Source organism: Schistocerca americana, chromosome X (assembly GCF_021461395.2).
Source record: "Schistocerca americana isolate TAMUIC-IGC-003095 chromosome X, iqSchAmer2.1, whole genome shotgun sequence".
In the NCBI taxonomy this organism is placed as follows: domain Eukaryota; kingdom Metazoa; phylum Arthropoda; class Insecta; order Orthoptera; family Acrididae; genus Schistocerca; species Schistocerca americana.
The window spans coordinates 92,177,966-92,190,024 of NC_060130.1; the positions used below are offsets into that span (position 1 = coordinate 92,177,966).

Sequence of the window (12,059 nt, forward strand, 5' to 3'; positions counted from 1 at the left end):
TGTAGAAATGGGGAGGTGGGGGGGGGGGGGGGGGGGGGGGGGGGGAGAAGGAAAATAAAGAAAATAATTTATCTATAAAACAGTGCAGTAACTCAAACAGCTGTTTCAGGACCTGTGCCATTCCAGTGTAGAGAGTGCAGCACCTGTAACGGGTCAGTGTGTGCCTGCACTCACCTTAGAAACTACAGAGTTGTGAAATATATTAGCTTTTATTTGTATAGCTTAGTGTTGTAGCTAGCATATTCAGTGTAACTTCGTTACAGTGCTACTTTTTAAGTTCAATCATGGCAGGATTTGTGTTGGCTTAGAGATGCCTGCGAGAGCATTCTTTACAAATGGTGTTATTTGTCATAATGTGTGACCACGATGGCCCTCAGAATTATACTAACCATCTGAGTATAAATGATTCAAAAAATGAATGAGGTCAGACTTCTCACCACATTTTAACACAGTTATATTAGTGGGATGAGTGCATGAGAAATTCCACTTCTGAAGTGATGAAAGCCTCAGACCTTTCACAACCCGTCACGTCCACAGCTTGTGGTCTAGTGACTAGTGTTGCTGCCTCTCGATCATGGGGTCCCGGGTTCGATTTCCGGCCAGGTTGGGGGTTTTCTCTGCCTGTGGACTGGATGTTTGTGTTGTCCTCATCATTTCATCATCATAATTTGTGACATTGTCTAGATTGGATTGCATAGAAATTGGACTGTGTACGAATTGAGACTTTGTACAGGTGCTGATGACCCCGCAGTTGTGCGCCCCACAAAACCAAAAAAACAACCCATCATATCTGGTATCAAAGCTGAGTATCTTGTTTCACTCACTTCTCCATTTCAGATCTGTCTTTTCAACATAACTCACTGTTTCCATATACTGTCAAGATGATACGGCAAATATTTTATAGATAGTGAGAGTGCAATCCTGGCTGCACAGCCATGTGACTGAAGTCCAGGAGACCTGAGATTATGTCAGAGGGGATGTGCATGTTTTGGACCCTGCTTCTGACAGTCTCCTTGAACTATGGGAGGTTATTGAGTCATCATGGATCAAAATAGTTCCCAAATGCTTCCCAGAGATACTTTCCATGATAAGTAAACTGTTATGATCAGGGCAGAAGAAATGACTACATTACCACAGTATGTGATGCCATTCTGTATGGTGCTTTTTTTCACTTGTGGTTTCATAAATGACATGAAATGAAATGTGTGTGTGGTATATTTGGCCAGAAATCCCATTTTGAGGGGCTTGGTCGCCCAGTGCAAGCCTCTTTATTTGATGCCACTTTGTTGACTTGCGCATTGGTGGTGATGAAATGGTGATGAGGACAATACACACACACCCAGTCCCGAGTGGAGAAAATCCCCGACCCAGCTGGGAATCAAACCTGGGACCCCGTGAACGAGAGTCAGCAGTGCTAACCATGAGACCACAATCTGCTGATATTTTGTAACTGATACTTTCATTAAATTAGGTAGTTTCAGAAGCAAACATGAAATCAACACTGACATCCCACAGCGATGAATGAGGGGGATGAAAGATTGGAGAAACTTTTCTGTATGAAACATTTTTTGTTGTCCATTGTTGCAGATTAGTTTGTAAATGTACATCACTGATGAAAATTTAGATGAACTATTGTGAAATTGTAATTTCTTTTTTAATATATCTAAACTTTTTTATATACTTTAATAACACACAATTCTGAGTATGAGATCAATGTAATATATGTTTCCTTCTCAGAATTTCAGACCTTGATGATGTGGTGCTGAAAACTCTTATGGATTTTGTTTATCAACTACTTTGTAGTGGGGATCTCTCAATGGCGAAAGCTCTTCGCGTTAAGATCCTAGAAAAATACAATGCCAAGAAACTGCAAAGCAGTGCTAGTACCTTACTGTCTTCACTCAATGTGTATACAAGGTAATATAATAATGTTTGGCATATGACCTGTGTCAGTTTTGTTACATTTTTCACAGAGATGTTAGATTTTAATCAGCTGTTAAGTTACTGTTATTACATCAGTACAACACTAATATTCACATTTGCTTCACTTTTAAATGTGTGTAATATTTAGGTAGAGTAAAATGCTATACTATCATCCAGAAATGGTTTGAAATTCATCTTTTATAATCATAACTACAGGGAACCATTAGTAACAAATTTCTACAGTTTTCAGAGTAATATGAAATAATTTGTTTCAGACACTATTATATGTGGCATTTTTTTTATTTGATGCTGGGTGCATGTTTCACCATATGCATTAAGGGACATACCTTACCAAGTAGTCTAATTTCAGAAAAAGTTCCCGTGTGACCATCCTTGATTTTGCTGAAATTTTTTGTGAACATTGATGCGTGTTCCCAGTAAACATTGGTATAGTTTTAGTTTTGCCTTTATAATACTTTCAGCAAAGAAACAGAAATTTGTTTGACCCCGTAGTGCAGCTTTTAACAGTGCAACCATGAGTTTTCGACAAATTTGAGGCATATTATCTCTAGCAATATTTTGTATAAAGAAACAAAACTAGGTGACCTTGCACAAAGTTTTGGGCTGTCTTCAGTGGAGTAACAAAAAAAGTGTTTTGTAAGCAGTTTTCATATGTATGATTTGAAGCAAAGTCAGCCGAAAGAATGGACACTAGAAAAAGTGTGAAGTTTAGCTTTTTATATGTTAGGAAGTAATAGCAGCATAAACCAGAAACTTGCAAGTAATAATTTATCAATACAAGGTTTTAGAATCAGAAATTTCAGTCTTCTACTGCTTTCCAGTCATTATTCTACTGGCACTCAAATTAAATCTGACATCTTTTACTATTCATCTGATGGAATTACATTTTACTTGAGACATATTGAGTCTCAGCTTTATCTTCAATGAGGACAGAAGCTGAAGAAATGAATTAAAATTTGTGCCAATGCCGTCACTTGAATAAACCTAGCGAGCAGGAGACCCAGGTTCGAGTCCTGGCCTTGTGGCACAAATTTTAATTCAGTTCTTCAGCTTTTATCCTTATCTTTTACAATGTTCTACGATTGTTTAGTACTCTCTAAGAAAGGTAATGTCAAAAGTCACGATGACTAGGAACTGAGATTGAGTCTGAAGAACACGAAAAATTTCAAAAAAGGGAAATTTTTTGCCATGAGTTGTTATGACATATTTCAGGCTCGTTTTCCACTGAAATAACTGCAGAATCGAACAGGTTATAAACTTGAAATTTATCTGTGTGTTACCAAGGCACTGGAGATTATGGTAGTAAAATTGTTGGACAAAAGCTACAATACACATTGTATATAAACTGCATTCAAGTTTTACATTGTCACATTGTGTAAGTATTGGTGAAGTTCAAGCAGTCTGCCTAACATTTTTTGGAAAGGATTCATGTATTAGAGAATTTTTAGTATGTCTTTTTATTGTGAAATGTGCTAGTTTAATTCCAGTGTAAAGTATAGCATAGTTTGTGTTCACATAGTTTGCAGTTTATGCAGAACATAAGTGAGTTGATGAAAATTTTTTAATGTGTTTCTATGGCCGTTGGTGGCTTAACCACTGCTACTTTCTTTTAAACGGGAAAAAGGCAGCATCCCCATAGGGACCACACTGGTAGCTGTGCAGCGGCATCCATAGGGTGGTTTCTTTACCCCAGATTGCCAAGGGCCTGATAAGGGTTTCTTTATACAAGATCTCAAGCCTGATGATGCATTTATCTGTCAGAGGCAAAGTTTGGTCTCTTTTATGATCCTAAGCTTGTGTTTACTTTAAGCTACTTGAATTTTTTACAGGTTTCATTAATTCGCTGTAGAATGTTGTGAGGAAAACTATACTGCCAGCCAGATTGTGCTGGTTTAAATGCGATGATGCGTTGTTCTGGAAGCCAGCACTTATCACTCCTTCATGGCCAGTAACATGAATTTACTGAGACATGTGAAGCTAACAATTTGTGCATTGTCTGCAACATGATGCAATGATTGTGCATGATTTATGAAAGAGCTGATTGAATATGTAAAAATACAGTTTTGTCATGTATCCCACATTCATTATTTTTTGCCATTTTGTGAAACAATAATTCAGGTCGTCCGAGTTTCAAATGATGCATCGTCTTTTCCGGCCAAAATTAGAGACAGTAGTGAAGGAGATATATTAACATCAGACCTCCAATCAGGACAGTATGCTACATGCTTTTATGGAAAAATTAATTTTATTGGCCAGCAAGGAGTGACAAGTGCTGGCCTCAAGAACAGTGTATCATTGCATTATTGTACCACCATCTGGCTAGAAAATTAATGAAACACGTAAAAAATTCAAGTATCTTGAAGTGTAAACATCAGCTTAGAATCATAAAAGAGACCTCTTCCAACTTTGGGTGCTTACAGAGAAATCTATCATGAAGCCTGAGGTCTTATGTAGAGAAACCATTAACAGGTCCTTGGAAACCTGGGATAAAGAAAACCACCTGTAGCTGCTGTTGTACAGCTACCAGTGTGGTGGTCCCTATGGCGATGGGGATGATGGGTTTCTCACTTAAAAACCAGCAGTGGTTAAGCCACCAGGGACCATAAAAACACTTTTATACAAATTTTTCATCAGTTCAGTAATGTTCCACATACACTGCAAGCTATGAGAAAACAAAATGTACTATACTTTAAACTGGAATTAAACTAGCATGTCAATAGTATTGTACAGTAAAAAGACATACTAAAAATTCTCTAATAAATGAACAATGAACCCTTTCCAAATAAAAGAGTCACCAAAATTTCACAATGTGACAATGTAAAACTTGAAGTTTGTTTATATACAATGTGTATTGTAGCTGTTGTCCAACAGTTCTACTACCATGATCATCAGTACCTTGGTAATGCACAGTTAAATGTTGAATTTTATAACCAGTTTAATTCTATAGTTATTACAGCAGAAAAACAAGCTGAAATATGCCATGATAAGTCATAGCAAAAGGCACCCTCTTTTTTGAAATTTTTTGTGTTCTTCATAATCAGTGTCACTTCTTAATGCATCAGGACCTTTGATATTACTTTCCTCAGAAAATACTAAACAATTATAGAACATAGTAAAAGGTGTCTGATTTGAGTACCAGCATGTTAAGGGTGTATTTTCAATGCACCTCCATTTTGTTGTGTTTTAGGGCCTTATATGCTTACTTTGCAAAATCAAATTTAGTTTTTAAGACGCTTTAAAACATGATCTTTCAAATGAAAATGGTTTAAAAGAGTTAGCAGCAAACTTTTTTTAAAGTTTGGGGGCCAAATGCCTTGCTGCAGTGGTAACACCGGTTCCTGTTAGATCACCAAAGTTAAGCACTGTCGGGCTGGGCTAGCACTTGGATGGGTGACCATCCAGTCTTCCGAGTGCTGTTGGCAAGTGGGGTGCACTCTGCCCTTGTGAGGCAAACTGAGGAGCTACTTGATTGAGAAGTAGTGGCTCCAGTCTCGTAAACTGACATACGGCCAGGAGAGTAGTGTGCTGACCACATGCCCCTCCATATCCGCATCCAGTGACGCCTGTGGACTGAGGATGACATGGCGGCCGGTCGGTCCTGTCGGGCCTTCCAAGGCCTGTCCGGACAGAGTTTAGTTAGTTTAGTTTAATCTGTTTTGGGCCGTTTTACAAAATTTGTCAGCTTTGCCTTCAATTTGTAAGGTGTTGGAAAGCAGTAGCAGAATAAAATTGTATATTTGAGGACCTTGTATTGGTAAGTTACTACATGCAAAGTTTCATGTTCATCACACAATTACTTCCAGAGGTACAGAAAACTAAACATAACATTGTTTTCAAGTGTCTATTTTTTTCAGCCGATTTTGCTTCAAATGACCTGTATGAAAATAGCTCATAAGATCTTTTTAAAAATTATTTCACTTAAGAAGATGTGAAAAGTTGTACTAGATGGTCTAGTTTTGTTTCATTCAAGAAGATATTGCAGAGATGTGATGTCTCAATGTTGCCGAAAACTCAGGTGCTTTGTTGAAAGCTGCACTATGTAGTCAAAGAAATTACTATAGCTCTGTAAGTATAGAATTGGTAATCGTTAAACTTTACCAGTGTTTATTGGGAACATAAGTGAATGTTCACATAAAATTTTATCATAATCCATGGTGGTCATGCAGGAACCTCTAGACCACTTGGCATGGAATGGCACTTAAGTATTGCTTCTCTACTTTCAAACAACGCTATTCACTATTTTTCTTCTATTTATTCCTATTTAGAGTCTCTGAGCATCCTTATAACATTCTAAAGTGACGAAAGCAACTGGGTAAAGCTTTCGTGCCTCTGAATTCATTGTTTTGCTCCAGACTGACTTCACAAGATTCCAGAATACCTGAGTGCTACTGAAAAACAGTTCAAATTTTATGTGGTCACCAATTCAGCTAGAGTTCACCTCACCAAAAAATTTCAAATAGGATCAAAGTCTTCCATACGCCATCCAAAAAACTGATTTCATATGCATGTTCCACTTTCTAATGTTACGTGTATATATTGTAGTCAGTGTGACAATTCATAAAGAGAGAGAGAGACATACACCACAACTTTTCGCAGATGCAACACCTGTCTTATTCATCCCCATACCACTTCATGTTCTGCAGCTGTCACCATTTGTCAAATTGGGATGAAGCTATTTATGAAACTACGTATGGCAACTGTGAGGTACTAGACGTCACTCTCATCACCTTCACTGACATAATTATAGACTGACTTTGTGCATGTGGAATTATCATTTTCAAATAGTTCCTGGAGCTAAACAGAACCATCCTATTGCTGGAGATGATAAATGAATGTAATTTGGAGCAAGCCATTCAATTTTATACCACTTTAGTTACATTTTCTTAAATTTTCCTCTGTATTTACACCTCACAGTGTCAAGCTGCATTGACATTGGTAATCATTTGAATCCAATATTACAATATAAAGATTTCAGGACTAATTTCACCAGGAATTTCATCTGGATTGTTCTGCTTGAAAGAGCTTCTTTGAATGTTGTAGACACAAACTCTTGCTGCAGTTTGTCTTTAATTTTGTATTACATATGACTGAAGGCTTCAACATCAAGCAGTGTATAACCATCTTCTCTCTTATTTGAGTAACTTGAAATGTCACTGATTTTAGATTAATTTACCCATCTGCATTCCTGTGAATTCAGAACGCTGTATATGCTTGGAAAACGAAGTTCATATTTCTCTGTCTTGCTTCTTCATTCAAATGTATTTTGTTCTTGTTTATTATGTTGGTTGAGCTGTCGGTAGGCACACAAATAAAAAATTGAACATTGTTACTCAAGATTCAGTTGACTTCTTTCATATTTCAGCACACATTACCCCACATATTACTTAGACTGGTTAATATTAAATAAGTAAGGGCAGTTTCAATATTCATTTGTCACGGTACTTTTCTGTTTTTGAATATGTGCTTGTTTTCCATTCCAGACAAGCCACTCTGCTGGATTTTAAATCTGAACAAATTGCTGAACAGATGACACTGTTAGATTCTAATTTATTTATGAAAATTGAAATACCTGAAGTCCTAATATGGGCACAAGAACAAAATGAAGAACGCAGCCCGAACTTGACTAAATTCACAGAACACTTCAATAAAATGTCTTATTGGTAAGTATAATTAATTCACATTGTAGCATTCCATCACTCCAGGGTGAGAGGGAACGGTGCCTGGAAGTCCTCATTCTTGTGCAAGGGGCTTGACATCTACAATGAGCAGCAGCAAAATGAATTTAATAAACATGACTAAAAGAAAGCACAAGAGTGTTACACATGTACAGAAGTAAACATAAACGTAGGAGCTGCAGATCCAAAGCAATATGTTGACCTTGTCCATGGGAGTACTATGACTTGAATCGTACTGTATCCATATTAAATAAATTCACCCCCACCTCCCTCCCTCCCTCCCTCCCTCCCTCCCTCCCTCCCTCCCTCCCTCCCTCCCTCTCTCTCTCTCTCTCTCTCTCTCTCTCTCTCTCTTCTCTCTCTCTCTTCTCTCTCTCTCTCTCTCTCTCTCTCTCTTCTCTCTCTCTCTCTTCTCTCTCTCTCTCTCTCTCTCTCTCTCTCTCTCTCTGATATAGAGGGTAGTATGCATCATTTGTCGTACCGTGATGTTTGAACCTGTGCAAGTCATTCTGGTATGACAATGTTGCATATGTGCAGTCATTAGATAACATAAGATTGTAAGAGTAATTGATAGGCACTGAACCACAGAATGTGACCATATTAAAGAATAATTGTCAACTTGTTCGCTGACCCTAATGGAACATACAACTATGTCCACAGTGTCAGCTCACCACTCAAGTGCTGTGGCAGGTGTAATCGTATCTGGGGCAACTGGTGCAGTCCGCTGTGGATTATGCAGGTACACAGATACCATTTCGTTGACTTATATTGTCCTGAAATAAAAAGTGCTTCAGATTGCAATGGACACATGTTCCAGGCAACAAAATGTAGCCTTTTTGGGTATGGTAAGGAACATGGCAGGATTACTTGGAACATCCACTGATCCACTTGCTTGTTCAACAAAGTCCTCAAGCAGCCATTGTTGATGCTAAATGGTTTCATATACAAACTGTATCGAGGGAGGCATTGCGGTGATATATCCTAGCTCTCATTTGTTTATTGCCGTGGTATTTAGAGTTTCTGGCAGGAGCACAAAGTGGTGAATTTCCAAAGTCAGAAATTGTGCACAATAGTCTCTGTGTGCTTTACTCTTGAAAATAAATGTTTACAAACATGTGTGCTTCCAAACAAAGATGATTTACGTGATGTATGACTGTGCAGCAAGGGATATTTGTCCCGTGGTAGGTATGATTTGAGTAAGTCCAACGAAGATAAAAGATCAAATTTTTCTTTTAGTTGGATGTCAGACTGCAACTCTACACATTTCATCTGAAAATATTTTGGCTACTTATCTGTATTTTTTTGTGAAAGGGGAAATCAGTTTTCAAATTCTTCCACCAAATCAAAAAGTATGCCTACATATTTTATTCGCTCTAAAAAAATTGTTTGCGTTTACTTGTGCTTGTCATAATTTCATTTTCATTTGGAATGCGTTTATTGCTTATGTACACTCATGTCATCCAAAATCATTGATAATAAAAGCCCACAAACTCGCATTCTTCCATACATTGCTTAACAGATTAATAAATTTACAACTAGGAGATGAAGCAATTCAGAAGGAAATAAAAATCTTAGAATACGTTATCCAGCAAAACAACGATGACCCCAAAATTGTAACACAATTATACTACAATAAAACACAACCAGACGAAAAAGAAGAGAAAAAATTCATAACCACAACTTATCTAGGAAACATCTCGAACAAAATTAACAAAATACTCAATGAAACCTATATTGCCTTTGCATATCAAAACACATAAAGCCTCAAGCACAAAATCCACAAAGGCAGATTGAAAATTCCCATATACAACAAACCCGGAATTTACAAAATTTCGTGTAACACGTGCCACAAATTCTACATAGGTCATACCATTAGAACATTCAAAATTAGAGGTAAAGAGCATACCAGAGGAAATGAAAAGAACCCATGCACTTTTTTTCAACATCTACAAACAGAAAAACATGACGTACAACCTATAAACAAAGCATTAGAAATCCTCCATATTACGCAGAATGGGACATTGATGAACATCCTTGAGGAAACGGAGATATATTCACATGAATACAGCAACCCTATGAATTAACTGAATGAACAAACTGACCTAAAGCACAAAAAATACATAGAAAACTTTATTCACGTTATACATCGAGGTAACGAGTAAAGTAATAAATTGGAGATGTTAAATATCGCATATCCATAATAACAGCAATAACAATACAAAAGTATAAAACAAAGACATAACACCAGCATAAATCATAGACAATAACAAAATTATTATGAAAAAATAAAAATATAAAATGAAAATCTCTAATAATACAAGAACAAATTCCAGATAAAAACATAATTGGAACCAAACCTATAAAAATAATAGAAAAAACTGAGTTTTCACTCATCAGTTATTTATAATGGTAACTATGCAAGCAGGTAATATTGCTGATCCACTGTCACCCAAACTGTCAGAAAAACAGCATACATGGAAACCAACCAAAATCAGATACACATCTCCGGTGTACATGTAAGGAAAAAGTAGTATTTCTAAAAAAGACGGGACATGACAGCAACATGTAAGGTAAAAACACCTAATGATGTATAATACATTTTCTGATCATAGCTACAGACCATTGTATTAAGACCATTGCTTGCTTATTTATTTACAGAGCACCTGATGATGGCAATATGCCAGATGGGCTCATCGTGAATGATTTATAAAATATAAAATAAAACCAATTTACAGAGCAATGTTGCTGGCTAATATTTGTAATAATCATGTCATAAAAAGACATATTTTACTGTGGTCCCCAAAGAAGAAAAGGTAATATCAATGTAATCAAACAATGTTCAGACTGAAATATCAACGACATTATGAAAACAATCAAGTGCTACTCGCCATAAATATGGCATGTTTAGTTGCAGACAGGCAAAGTCAAAAGACATTACACATTGAGTTTTCAGCCAAAGCTTTCATCATTTCTGAAAAAAAAAGAAACAAAGAAAGAAACACACACAAACATCCACACATGTAAGCACACCTGGCACACACATGACTACTATCTCCGGCCAGTTAAGTTCAACATGATTCAGAAAAGACAGTATTGAAGGTGATGATCCAGATGGCATGGGCTGTGAAGCAGCAGTTGAAGCCATTCTGCATGTTGTATTTTGGAGCATGTTTACCACTGGGTGGTCAACTTTTCTGTTAGTCTCAGTTGACCATTCGTTCAGGTGGTCCGCTGGTTGGTAATCACACCCACGTAAAAGGCTTTGCATAAGCTACATCAGAACTGGTATGTGGCTGAACTGCTTTTGCAGGCTGTTATGTGTCCCGATATGGTAAAATACACCTGTGATGGGACTGGAAAAGCATGTGCTGCTGGGTTGGTGCATAGGCCTGGTACTGCATCTGTGTCTTCCACAGTGATATGACCCATATGGTGAGGGATTCGGAATATGTTGGGCATAAGGATTGATCAGGATATTTTGTAGATTGCATGGGCAGTGGAATACCACTTTGTAAGAGGTAGAAAGGATGTTGCTCATTTCAGGACACAATGAAAGGTGGTCAAAGCTCTGATTAGGGATTTTGTTAAATACTTTTAACCATGGGCGATTTTCTGATTTTGCATTATAAAATCACAGTGCATTTTTATTCAATAATTAGAATAGTCATAAGGATAGTATTAAAGGAATGTAACAAGAGAAATGAGTTTTAATTGATATTTATCTTACATAATGCGGGAAACGTGAAATCATGTTCAATGTTATAAACACAGAAGAAACTTATTGAAAACTTTTCCGAGTGTGGTAAAGCTTGAAGTAAGGTTCCCTACATAAGCCCACATCGCCTTCTCTGCACCAGGTTCTTGGTTTTTTTACCATATTTTTTTCCCATTAGCATCTCTTTTTGGAAACAGCATGCAGCACACCTACACGGTTCGTTTTTTACTGGATTCTGAAGTATGTGGGATATGAAGTGCCTTTCTTCGAGTCTTGTTATACATGGATCTCCTTGTCTGCATTTACGTATTTATCGAAAATTACTTCCATCTAAATTCAAAAAAGTTTTCTTAATTTTTGAATTTATTTTTAATATAATAATTGTACTGAATGGAGACTGATCAAAAAGATGCAGAGTGTTTCTATTGTCTGTTTCTGTACTTGGCCAGCAAAGTTACCGGATCTCTCCCCAGTTGAGAATGTTTGGAGCATTATGGGCAGGGCACTCCAACCAGCATGGGATTGTGATGATCTAACGTGCCAACTGGACAGAACTTGGCAGGATATCCAACAACTTTATCAGTACCAAGACAAATAGTTGCTTGCATAAGGGCCAGAAGTAGACCAATCTGTTATTGACTTGCTCAATTTGTGAAGCTTTTTCTCTGGAATAAATATCCAATTTTTCTGAAACTGTAATTATTTGTTTGTACATGTACATCACA

General features: G+C 37.1%; 1 protein-coding gene across 1 annotated transcript in view; it reads left to right on the top strand.

The window, feature by feature from the left end:
• Positions 1-12,059, top strand: part of LOC124554975 (guanine nucleotide-releasing factor 2) — a 364,194-nt gene that overhangs the window by 313,197 nt on the left and 38,938 nt on the right. The window contains exons 14-15 of the mRNA XM_047128714.1: positions 1,738-1,917; positions 7,425-7,604. Coding sequence (XP_046984670.1) covers positions 1,738-1,917; positions 7,425-7,604 — 360 coding nt within the window. The remainder of the gene's footprint in view (positions 1-1,737; positions 1,918-7,424; positions 7,605-12,059) is intronic.